This window comes from Hippichthys cyanospilos, chromosome 17 (assembly GCF_059441005.1).
Source record: "Hippichthys cyanospilos isolate Australia breed blue-spotted pipefish chromosome 17, RoL_Hcya_1.0, whole genome shotgun sequence".
NCBI classification, from domain to species: Eukaryota; Metazoa; Chordata; class Actinopteri; order Syngnathiformes; family Syngnathidae; genus Hippichthys; species Hippichthys cyanospilos.
In genome coordinates, this window is record NC_142385.1 from 2,088,843 (window position 1) to 2,102,074 (window position 13,232).

The following is a 13,232-nucleotide window of genomic DNA, read 5'->3' on the forward strand; positions in this document are numbered from 1 at the left end:
AATTACTTATATGCGTCACGTTTTTTTTTAAATCAAAGAAACTTGGCATTTAAACACGAATGTGTTTTGTCTTGTTGTACAAACTAGTACAATACAATTACTGTACACTAGATGACAGCATTGATCTGCCGAGCCTTTCTTTCTGCTCTGATTTGACCTCAATTACGTGACACCACTTGAGCGTCTAGCAGACTACTTCAACTACAGTACACATTATACAAATACGTGTGCGTGTGTGTGCGTGTGTGCGTGTGTGTGTGTGTGTGTGTGTGTGTGCGTGCGTGTGCATGTGTGTGTGTGTGTGTGTGTGGGGGGGGGGGTGTTCATATTCTCGGTTGTGTGGGCAGTTGGCCCCAGTGCTATTCAAAATAGGAGATTTTGTGGTACGTGTGTGTTTGGGGATTTATGGTGGAAATGGTAGGCTATGTGCTCAGCATTTCTGGCAGTCTGTTGTTGGGTGGGAGTTTCCAGCTATACAGTTTAGGGGAAGCACCACAGGATGTCCTTTTCCACATTCCTCCACAATAGAATAACTGTGTACGAGGTGGAGCGCGCTATCGCACTATCTCTCCCTTTTTTATTTTTTATTTTTTTTTCACATTCAATATGTTTATCATTCACCGTTTTCATCAAATAAAATTTGCTGTGTAATTGATTTATTTTTATCGGAAACCCATTTCTTATCTACATTGCTATATAAATAAATCCATCACATACACTCACTTACAGTAGTTTCTTGTTTAGTAACTCATATATATCACTTTACATACAAAAATAATAATAAAATCAAAGATAAACAAGGTATTTTTTTAAAAATTGTAGCTGGCCAAATTAACTCAAAAGGTGGGAAAAAAAAACAAGGACACCAGGAGATTATTTTGGATTTACATAATATAACTGCAGATAATCATTAATAATATTATTACCAAAGTGGGCCATCTAAATTAAAATCTATATTAAAAAAAAAGAATAAAAAAAGGCTAGCATTTTTTCTAATTATTTAAATATCGACACAGGTCAGTGTGACTTGCTGTTTTTAGCCGGGAAGGATCAATACGAAGCAGAATGTATTTTGTTGTATTGACATGACTTTTTGAAGCTCTTCGAGTGTGTGACAGCTGGGAATCCCACTTTACTGTCATGTCACATGGTACATGCACTCGATCCCCCTGATCCTTCCCCTCATCCCATTCTCTCACTAATGCTGTGTACAGCACGGGAGAGGGGAAAAAAAGCTTGAAGGATTTACATGAGGAAAGGCAGCACAAACAAAGCAAGAGGCGAAGGAAAAGCACTTTAAGGCCACATTTCAACCAGCAAGATTCTGTAGAAAGGAAGACGGGAGCATGGAAGGTATATACAACCTAAATTGATACTTTTATATATTTTTTTAAAATATCTAGTTTTATGAGATCAAATGATTAAGGGACCAGAATAGGTTGTGTGATAAGAGTGAGAAGAGGAAGTATGAGGAAGAGGGGAACCAATTGTTCGTCAAAGAAGAGAGGGAAACATTGATGTGAACTGATGTGTTCCGATCATTTGTGTTTTTGACCCTGAGGTGTCTGCTTGGGTGTTTGTGTGAAGAGGTGTCTGCTCTCTCACATCTTCCACTTTAACAACCTCCCGACATTTGGAAGTCACCCAGAGTCTAACTGAACATCATGAACCAGGTGAGCCAAACTGTACTTTCGTGGTTTTCACACACACACAAACACGCACGCACACACACACACACACACACACACACACACGAAGTCAAAAATTGTAGCGAAAACATTGAATGGTGGCGTACGCAATATGAGAATCAATTATAAGACAAAACTTTACATTCTTTTTACTCTGATAATTTAGAAGTCTTTTTCCCCCTTTAAGACTTCTGTTATATTACTGGTGAAATTAATGTATTTTGTGGCTAACAAGCATAATCAAGTACAGTGGGCCCCCGGTTTACGAACTCCCTCTTTTACGAACTTTTCGACTTACAAGCGTGGACCGCGGCGTTTTTTGTCCCCCTCTTACACGTAAACCTTTCGTCTTACGAACAATCTGACATGCCGGTCAATGTGATTGTACAATTATTTTCGCTTTGCTGCATCAACAAAATCAAATGTTCACACTTGTCACTGTAATGCTGAACGCTATTGCTCTTACAATGTCAAGGTCATTGTCTCAGTCACGGTGTCAGTCACGGAGTCAGACACGGAGATGCGATATGCTATTGGTCGATTAAGGTCACAGTCCCGGTCTCACTCACGGAGATGCGGATATGCTATTGGCCGGCGTCACGTCAATCACAGAAATGCCGATACGCTATTGGCCGAACGCCTTTATCTGGCTTGATGGCACAGCTGGTCGGGATGGAAGGAAGGAGAGAAAATGAGTGAAAAACGGAAGGAAGGAATGTTGTGAAGACTTTGCAAACTTTATCTGTTAGACATGGCTTCTAAAATTGCAAGTGGCGGTAAAGGAAGAAGTAAGAGGATGATGACAATAGAAACCAAGCAGGAGATAATAAAAAAATACGAAGGAGGCGCACGCATAGTTAACCTTGCTCGTGAGTATGGCCGTAACCGCTCGGCAATCTTCTAAGGGCAAGACTTTCCTTGCCGGGGGACGGACCTCGATCGACAACAAAATGAAGAGGCTTCTTCTATTATGGATCAAAGAGAAGGAAACCGCCGGTGATATGTTCTAGTTTGAGAAAAGTTCCCGTTTAAGAAAATAAATCAATAAATTCTGCGGGTTGGTCTCTGCTCCCCTCCGCCTCCACCCAGCTCAAGTCACGTCACCCCAAAGGTAAATGTCATTTTTCCTTTGTATATTTATGTTATTTAATTTAACCGTACAGTAGATTATGTTACTAATTTTTAATATGTGTATAAAGTCGTGATGTTTTTACCAAAGGTTTTTGCACGCGTTGCACGCATTCACTAATTAACATAGGTTTGGATTGCCCGTCATACGAGCAATTCGAGTTACGAGCGTAGCAGCTGAACGGATTAAGTTCGTAACACGGGGGCCCACTGTATTTGTCAAACATTTGTCAAAAATGTTAAGTAATGCAATTAGTTTTTTCTTAGTTGCTTTGGTGTATTTTTCAGAATTTTAATGGTCAGAACTATTGGTTCAGTCTTTGCATCATAGTGTCACTTGTGGTCAAAGGTAGTTTCATATTTACTCTTGTTGATCAAGTAGCAAATGCTTTGCTGCATCTATGCAGATGATTATGTATCTGATGTTTTCTACATTATCCATCACTTATATCATATTGATAACATAATATTCCACAGGGTCTTGAATTGTCTCAAATCCTGCAACATTTTTGCATTCATTCATCGCACAAGTCATAAAAATGGGTGAACAAGTTGTCATATTAACCCCTGGCGGAAATTTTGACCCAATTTGGACTTTATCATGTTTTTGATGTGTGATATCAAAGAAAAATCACACAAAAAAACACAAGTAGGAGGCTAAAATATTGCATAGCTTGTCAAAACATGTCAACTTTCAATATGCCGTCCTGCCTTCCCTTTTAAATGTTTGCAAATGGGAGGCTGAGACGTAGACCCTATAGGTGTCAACTTTAGCCCATGTTGGGCTCGTTTAATGCCATTTAAAATTGGGAATCTGAAAAATCCAATGTTTTATCATGCATTCCTCACAATTTTTGCATTAATCCTTTCAACGGCAACTCAGAGGCAGGGTGCAATAAACATTTTTGTATTGAGACCCCAAAACCACCGGGGGGCTCTAACGGACAACTTATTACTTTTGCAAGCCTTTAATGAATTCATCGAATGTCTTAGCCTGACTCCCATAATGCACTGTTCTTGCTATGCACTGCGGGACTTATGTCGACGAAAAGCTTCGATCCAAGAACTAAATGTTGCAGGAAAGCTTGTATTTTGATGTAGGGAAGCATTTTATTTTGTGCAACGCATAACACTACAGTATACTGTATCTGCATATTTCTGTCTGCGAAATCTGCCGCATTGAATAGCTGTTAACGTTTTTTAATTTATAACTTGAATGCTTAATTTTTTTGACACAGATGAATATTAATCTGTCTAAAAGCCCTAAATTTCACCATCACTATATACATGCACAGGCTAAATAGCTCCTCCCATGTAACTCACAGAATTCATTTATTCAAACAATCACATTATTCTTCCACGGGTAGTAATCTTCTGTCCCGTCCATTTGTTCAAAATGAAGGTCTTGGGAGATGATTTGCTGATGTTCTTTACCCGAGTGACAACTGTTGTGAGATCAGAGAGTGGATGTTGCCCTTCACTGTGTTTCCCCCGACTTGCCGACATCCATTCAAGATCACATCCATGTACTGAAGGAGACAAGTCAAGTCTATTTCATATTGCATCAAAGTACACTGAAAAAAATTATCCACACAGCCCTCTTGTTGACAACAAAGGCAATTAGGTGGCGCTTGACAAAAGTGTGTTTTTGTTATTTTCTGTGCAAACGCTCTTAAACAGATGCATGCTATTATGAATTAGTGGTAATATTAGAAACCTTGTAAATGACATGCTTTTGCTTACTTCATATTCAAATTACAGTAATGTTATTCAAACACAAAAATTGGTCTGTTTTGAGTTATGCTGTATAAGTTGACCCACCTAATATGGGGGTTGCAAATGATAAAAAGAAAAAAAAATCAACTTGTACTTGGAGAAATACGGTAATTGGACTATTATAGATGTCTTTAGAAACTTTGGTGCCTGGAAATGTGAGTTGCATTAAAATACTTGGCATGATTCAAAGATTCAGAATTTTGGTTTTCTTACGAATGTATGGGACATGTATGGGCAAATATTTGGACAGGGAGGTGACATAAATCCCCCGGCTTGCTCTAATAGCATCTGTACATCATTCGGTTGTGAATATGGCCTTTTTAATGTGAAAGCACTCATCTATGATTAGTATCCTCACACATTTAACTGCACAGTCAACTGCTTAGCGAGTCTATATTATAGTAATGGAAACAAGTAACACCACAAAAAAACAGGCAAAAAAGTGGCAAAAATGGGGGTGTCAGACAAACAGCTCACACTGGCCCCACCCAATCAGATTTACAGGACTTGAAAAAAACGTCTTGACAACAGAAGAAACTTGTACCTCCCCCACACTGCCCCTTCACCACCCGGGAGATTTTGCACCTTGTCAGCCAAGTAAATAAGAGTGTTTAACTTATTAGTTATAACGTTTTACTGTAGAAAATGCAGAAGTGATGAAAATGTATGTTTAGGAGCACACAGCCGGACATTCAATGTCAGTCTCCCACTGCGGAACTGTTGTTATGAGTACTGGGTTTCCACAGAGAATGATTTGATAGGAGGCACGTGAGTCAGTGAGCGTGATTCTCTAGACACTGTTTTGCATTGTCATGTCAACAAAATGGCTGTTTTCTGCTCCATCAATCACTTTGCGATCCTTGTCAGCATAAGCGGTCAAGATGATAGCTAGATGAATGTTTTGTAGCTGGTGGCGTTGAATGACATCATAAAGGGGGCGTGGCAACCACATGTTGAGAAGCACAGTTCGCCAACAAGATGTTATACTTCCTGTTAGAAATGTCAGTACCATACATTTCATATTTAATAAGAATTTAAATCGCCAATGTTCCAAATGATTTAAATTATGAGTTTATTAGCCGGCTGTGCAGGAGCTTGAAAATGATCCTAATCATTTGAATCAGGTGTGTTTGAGAGAGAGGGTTCAAAAACATACAGGATACTGGTCCTCGAAGACTGCAGTTTGACACCAGTGCTTTACATGAACAGAATATTTAAAAGTAAATGATCACAGATTGGATCCTAAGAAGTTGCAATGTAACTATTTAAATCACTTTTTTATTTACTACATAAACTTGTATACTGTTTATAGAGTCTCAACAAAAAAATGTATATAAAAAAAAATAATAATTTTGCCATGGTTTATTCTTTGACGTATCCAAAACTGACAGTTAAAAATATCAATGACTCAGAGAATGCATTCAAGATGATCTTAGACCTCAAGTGAAAGTAATGTCAGGTAAAAGATGACCAAAAAAAAACCCAAATGTGCGCAACTGCTTTGTGTCTTTAAATTACTAAAATGTAATGAAATTACTTTACAGTATTATGCAAATACTGCAAATAAGGAACTGGGGCTACAGAAAACATTCCTATAACTCAATCACACTCATGCAAATAAAAGACATAACGTTGCCCCTAAATACATTCATACAGCACATAATTCACAGAACCGATCAAAGACATCTGTCCGACTTCAATTCTGCATCCGGTATCCATTTATCTTTTTTTTTTAACAGTCTTATAAATGGACTCACTATCAGCATGCAATTCATTTCGAGACCAAGGAATTCTAGTGTGGTAGTTTGAGTGGTGACTTGGGGATGGACTTGTGCGTACTTGTGTGAGTGTGTATTTGTCTTCTCCGCTCCAGTTCACTTGACTTCATCTTTGCTTAAAATAGAATAATGAAAGCTTGATGTGTGTTGTGTGTGTGTGTGTGTGTGTGTGTGTGTGTGTGTGTGCGTGTGTGTTTGATCCTGACCTGATAAATGTCTTCCGCTGGATTGCTTTTGCCCAGGGGTCTTGAAGGTGAACAAAACATCCCGTTTACTGATTATGTTGTTTTATATATATATATATATATATATATATATATATATATATATATATATACACATATATATATATATATATATATATATATATATATATACACATATATATATATATATACACATATATATATATATATATATATATATATATATATATATATATATATATATATATATATATATATATACATGTGTATATATATATATATATATATATATATATATATATACATGTATATATATATATATATATATATATATATATATATATATATATATATATATATATATATATATATATATATATCAAAGTCAAAGTCAAGTTTATTGTCAATTTTTTCACATGTGCTTAACAAGAAAGGAATTGAAATTGCGTTTCTCACTATCCTCTGCGTTTTACATGTACAATAACAAAGTGCAGGTGCGCAAGATGAGACAATCCTAAAAACTAGATTCAAATCTATAGAAATAATGTAAAGTGCAGTATACTTGATCTACTTTGCCTAGTGTTGCTAAACTAATAACTAAAACTAAAAACTAAATACGAAAAACCAGGTATGGCAAGATTACCCCAAGACAAGACATAAGTAGCAGCATATGACAAGACACTCCAACAGTACGAGACAAAGCAAGACAACTCTGACAGTGGTTGTCCCAGTTGTGTGCATTTGAGGTAGTTGTTACAGTTCTAAGTGTAATCACTAGTGCAATAGAAGTACAATTATAAATAAATATGGCAGCAGCAAGTCTGTGAAAATTTTGCAAGTGCATGAGCAAAGTTTGAGTTTAGGTGGGGGGCCAGCGAGGTGTTTCTTCTGGCTGGGGCTGAATGTGGGAGAGAGGAGGGGAGAGAGAGAGAGAGTTCAGCAGTTTCATGGGTGGGAAGGGGGGAGAGTTCAGCAGTCTCACAGCCTGGTGGATGAAGCTGTTCCTGAGTCTGGTGGTGCGTGAGCGGAGGCTCCTATACCTCTTTCCGGAGGGCAGGAGGCTGAACAGACTGTGTGCAGGGTAGCTTGTATCGGTGACAATCGTGACGGCTTTGCGGCTGAGGTGGGTGGTGTACAGCTCTTGCAGCGAGGGGAGTGGAGCACCAATAATCCTCTCAGCTGTCCTCACGATGCGTTGTGGAGCCTTCCTGTTGTAGTCAGTGCAGCTCCCGCCCCACACGGTGATGCAGCTGGTGAGGATGCTTTCGATGGTTCCTCTGTAGAATGTGGTCATGATGGGTGGCGCGGCACTTGCCTGCTTCAGTTTGCGCAGGAAGTAGAGACGCCGCTGTGCTTTCTTGGCCAGAGATGCAGTGTTGGTGGTCCAGGAGAGGTCATCGCTGATGTGCACCCCGAGGAACTTAGTGCTGCTCATCCTCTCCACTGCAGCACCATCGATGGTCAGTGGGGGGTGTTGGGTGCGGCTTCTCTGGAAACTGATGACCATCTCTTTGGTCTTGCTGATGTTTAGCAGGAGGTTGTTGTCTTTGCACCATCTAGTCAGAAGCTCCACTTCTTTCCTGTAGTGGGTCTCGTCGCCGTTGAAGATGAGGCCCACCAGTGTTGTGTCGTCAGCAAACTTCACGAGGTGGTTGGAGCTGTGGGTTGCGGTGCAGTCGTGTGTCAGTAGGGTGAAGAGGAGGGAGCTGAGCACACAGCCTTGTGGGGCCCCCGTGCTCAGGGTGATCCTGCTTGAGATGTTGTTGCCAACACGCACCACCTGAGGCCACTGGCTGAGGAAATCCAGCAGCCAGTTGCAGAGTGAGGGGCTGAGGCCCAGTTTGTCCAGTTTGCAGGTGAGTTGTTGGGGTATTATGGTGTTGAACGCTGAGCTGAAGTCTGTGAACAGCATTCTCACATATGAGTCTTTCTTGTCCAGGTGGGTGAGTACCGGGTGGAGGGCAGAGCAGATTGCATCGTCCATGGATCGCTTTGCCCTGTAGGCGAACTGATAAGGGTCCAGCCTGGGGGGCAGGATGGATTTTATGTGTGACAGGACTAGTCGTTCAAAACATTTCATGATGATGGGTGTCTGTGCCACCGGACAATAGTCGTTGAAGCAGGATGGGGAGGATTTCTTTAGCACAGGTATGATGGTGGTAGCTTTGAAGCTTGATGGCACAATGGCTTGCCTCAGGGAGGTGTTAAAGATGTCTGTAAAAACACCTTTCGGCTCCTCTGCACAGTCTTTTTTTTTTTTTTATTTAACAAAGACCCTTTCACCAACACACATGGGAACTCTCTACCTATCTAGAATCACGACCGACTGATAAGAGTCCAACACTGCTAAATGTACAATATGTACATCATTGGTTTACCTTCCCTTCTTTGTTTTAATTACTGGTACTTCTACTCTGGGGCTGGTTTTCATCTTCCTTTGTGAGTGAATACAAATCTTTACATTTACTTACTCCTGCACACTCTTTGACAGACCACTTTGCTGTTCTATTAAACTTGTGTATTTGAAGCTTCAAATAAAAGAAACCCAAAAGGACAATTATTTTTTCCCGACTTTACACATATATTTATATATGTTTTATAGAGTGATCCATCGTTTTTTGCGGTTAATGGGGACCGGATTCTCCCCGCAAAAACTAAAACCTATGAAGTAAAAATTAAACTTTTTTTTTTAATGTGAAAAGTCGACATGCTATACATATTATTTAAGTCAAATATTACTGCAGTACACATATTTACTTCAGTCTTAAATGATTAAGCCTTATACCCTGTACAGTATGTAAGCAGTTAGCCCTTTTCCTTTGAAGTGCCTTTCACACTTCAGTGCCTTCAGTGAATGGACCCCCATGCGCACGCACACAGGCTTTTTTTCAGAGCACTTAAACATCAATAAACCCGCATCAGCAATTAAAGCTCATCATTATACGTGCCAAAATTTATATATACGGTACAATCATTTCAAATTATCTGTCCACAAAGTTTTATGAAGTCCACAAAAAGCAGGCAAGCCTTAACAAGATTGTATGCTAATAAATGCTGGAAGACAGAAATATGTTCCTAAAAAGAAGGTTTTAACAAGGAAATGAGGCAGGACCGAAAGGGAGCAAAATTGGATGGACAAAGTATCACCAGATAGGTGGACAAAATCATACAAAAACACAAACAATAAAGGCAGACGTGAGTGGAACAGAAATATGAACAAAACCTCACAACAACAAAAGCCAACCAAACATAACAACTGAATATGAATGACAAAAAATGACAAAACCATATTAACTCACCCAAAAAAGCTGTGCCCAAGTTATTTCAGTACAAAATCCTTTCTTTTTTTTCCTCAGAAAGAATTTCATGACTTGCTTGTAGAGTTTGTCTTCTTGTTTCATTTTCAGTAATAAATCCTTTTGTATTGACATGGACGCTAATGCTGAAAGTCTCGTCGGTCCAATTTCCGTTTTGCTCTTCTTTATCCATTGTGGGTTAAAAAAAAAAAGCAAGCCTGGCTTCGGTATATGCTTACGTTAACTTTACCTGGTTGAGCAACATGTTTTTTTTCTTCATTTAACTACTTCCACCATTAAACATGGAGGATCACTATAGCACTGCCTTCCTGCAGTGAGCATCCAGTTACGTCACATTCTGCGTAAAATTTCCAGAAGGCGTTTTTATGGGTCGTTTGGCTATTGCAGCTGTCTAACAAAAATATGGGCCCGTACACAGTACGTCATTCCACACTGCTTAGAAGCCTTCTACTTGTTCAAGTGAATGCCCGAGCGCCTCAGAGCAATACCTAGAATATCTGCCTGAAAATCTGCCTAGTGACACACGTTAGCTGAATTCTAATTGGCAAAAAACACTACACTAAAACGGCAGCACTTGGAGTGTAACCATATGGATATAGTATGACACAAATAGAGCAGAATTTGGGGAAAAATTTGATAAATAAATTGTATATATTTAGTAAAAATAAATTTAAAATGATTTTTCTTTATTATAGTTATTATAATTATTACAGTTTATTATAGTTATGTTAATTTCAGGTTATATTAGGCCAGCAGAGAAGGCCTTGCTGGCCCTGAGCGCTCATCACTACCCTTTCCTTTAAAGTCTCACACAGCTGCGGTCATATTAACAGCGACCTCGATGTTGAATTTAAGTCAGATCTGTACATGATCAAACTATGGCGAGTTTACACTCAAATACCATTTTATTATAAAAGAAATCTAGGGAAGAGATTTGCAACGGTCTGGTAAACGTCTTTGCTCCTCTCTGCCTGTTGACAACAACGTGTGCTAGACTGTGTGTGTGTGTTTAATGAGTTACACAGCACGTCCCTGTGAAGTTGCCATCTCCTTCCGCCCCGACTCCCGCTTTTACACCTACAGGGAGGTGTCGTGTTAGTCATCAAACGCACCCAGAGCAAAGGCACACACACTGTTGAGGCAGTAGGCGCACGCATACACTGTCAAGGCAGAAACACAATGGAGCAGACATTCACCAGACCATAAACTCTCCATTGTTTTCATGTTCGATCATGTGCCCTACAACGCCCCAAAGACCTGGATGGCTGATCCGGGGACTGTCCACTGCAGACTTGATTTGGGAGACATGGAAGGTTGGGTAGATACACATGGATCGAGACAGGACGAGGCGTATAGCCACGGAACATAGCACCTTCTGGATTCAAAAGGGCCCAACAAAGTGAGGTGCCAGCTTCCTAGACTCCATATGAAGACGCAGATTCCTGGTTGACAGCCAGACCTTCTGGCCCACTTGGTATGTCGGGGCTGGGGTGCGCCGTCAGTTGGCGGTCCGTACGTAGCGGTCACTGGCCCGCAGCAGGGCTGCACGTGCTCGAGCCCAGGTCCGGTCCAGATGAAGGCAAGGGTGGATGGGCAAGAAGTGTCATTGTCTAGAGCTGGGAATAGCGGGGTGTGTTAGCCGCGGACGTATTGAAATGGGGAAATCCCTGTGTGTGAGCCGGTTAACAAGTTGTGGGCAAACTCCGCCCACTGGATTTGGATCGGCCAGGAAGATGGATCCCGTGATGCCAGGCAATCTCCTGGTTCACTCTTTCTGTTTGCCCATTTGTCTGCGGGTGTAACCCAGAGGACAGACTGACAGTTGGCCCAATGAGTCGGCAGAACTCCTTCGAAAAGGCCACTCTAAACTGACACAATATCCAGAGTTAGCCCATGAAAGCGGAAGACATGATTAATGAGGACTTGTGCTGTCTCTTTGGCCCAGGGGAGCTTGGGGAGTGGGACAAAATGGGCCATCTTACTGAAACAGTCGATTACAGACAGAATGACAGTATTGCCTTTGGGTGGTGGCAGGCCGAGGATGAAGTCAAGAGCTATATGTGACCAAGGACAATGCGGAATCGGAAGGAGGTACAGTAGACAAGCAGAGGGTTGATGGGAGGGCTTGTGTTGGTTTTAAACGGGGCAGGCCTGGACAAACTCACACACGTCTTCCTCCGTGGAGAACCACCAGAACCGTCGGCGCAGGACGTTCATCGTACATTGAACAAGTGACTTGGATGACAAGTCAGTTTTGACAAATGAGCCCATTGCAGGACCGCCGAGCGAAGGGAGGCAGGAACAGGCAGAGACTTAGTAGGACAGGTGGTAGCTGTGGGCTGACCTCTGGCAGCAGACTTTACTTTTTCCTCTATGTCCCATGTAAGCGTACCAATGATGCAAGACAGGGGCAGAATCAGTTTTGGCTCCTTACTCGGTCCATCTCCACGCTCAAACTGCCTGGAGAGTTTAACATTCCAGGATCTAGGGCGGTAGGAGAGGGTGAAGTTAAATCACGTAAAGAAGAGTGCCCAGCGGGCTTGGCGAGAATTTAGACTTTTGGCCTGTCGAATATACTCCAGGTATTCATGGTCTGTCCAAACCTGGAAAGGAATTTTGGCACCTTCTAGCCACTGTCGCCATTCCTCAAAGGCTATCTGAACCACAAGTTCACAGTTTCCAATAACGTAGTTTGCCTCAGTGGAGGTGAGACGTCGAGAATAGAAGGCACAAGGATGGAGCTTGTGGTCCTTGGCCGACTACTGAGAGAAAACAGCTCCAACCCCGATATCAGAGGCATCCACCTCAACGACGAATTGCCGTTCTGGATCTGGAGCATGGGAGCCGAGGTGAAGTTGTTCTTCAAGTTCCGGAATGCCTCATCAGCAGAGGGATTCCATAGATATTTGAATTTCGGACTTGTGAGAGATGTGAGTGGCTGGGCTATAGTGCTATAATTCCTGATGAACCGTTAGTAGAAGTTTGCAAAGCCAAGAAAGCGTTGGAGCTGCTTCCGGGTTTCAGGCATGGACAAGGGGGTGGCTGCAGAAACTTTTGCGGGGTCCATGCTGATGTGATCTTTGGAGATTACTTAGCCCAGGAAAGAGATGGAGGAAGAATGGAAGTCACATTTCTCGGCCTTGACGTAAAGGGAGTTTTATAGCAGGCGTTGCAAAACAGAGCGGACGTGGAAGACATGAGATGAGGATGTCATGAAGGTACACAAACACAAATTCGTCAAGCATATCTTGCAGGACGTCATTGACCAGCACTTGGGAGAGCGCAGGGGCGTTGGTGAGCCTAAAAGGCTTCATGAGGTACTCGTAGTGTCCGAGTGGT

The 13,232-nt window shown here is 41.4% G+C and overlaps 1 protein-coding gene across 1 annotated transcript in view; it reads left to right on the forward strand.

Annotated features, from left to right (window-relative positions):
* Nucleotides 1–1,217: 1,217 nt before the first annotated feature.
* LOC148409212 (rho GTPase-activating protein 23-like) overlaps nucleotides 1,218–13,232 on the forward strand; it is an 80,873-nt gene continuing 68,858 nt past the window's right edge. The window contains exons 1-2 of the mRNA XM_088438266.1: nucleotides 1,218–1,353; nucleotides 1,562–1,673. Coding sequence (XP_088294392.1) covers nucleotides 1,665–1,673 — 9 coding nt within the window. The 5' untranslated portion in view covers nucleotides 1,218–1,353; nucleotides 1,562–1,664. The remainder of the gene's footprint in view (nucleotides 1,354–1,561; nucleotides 1,674–13,232) is intronic.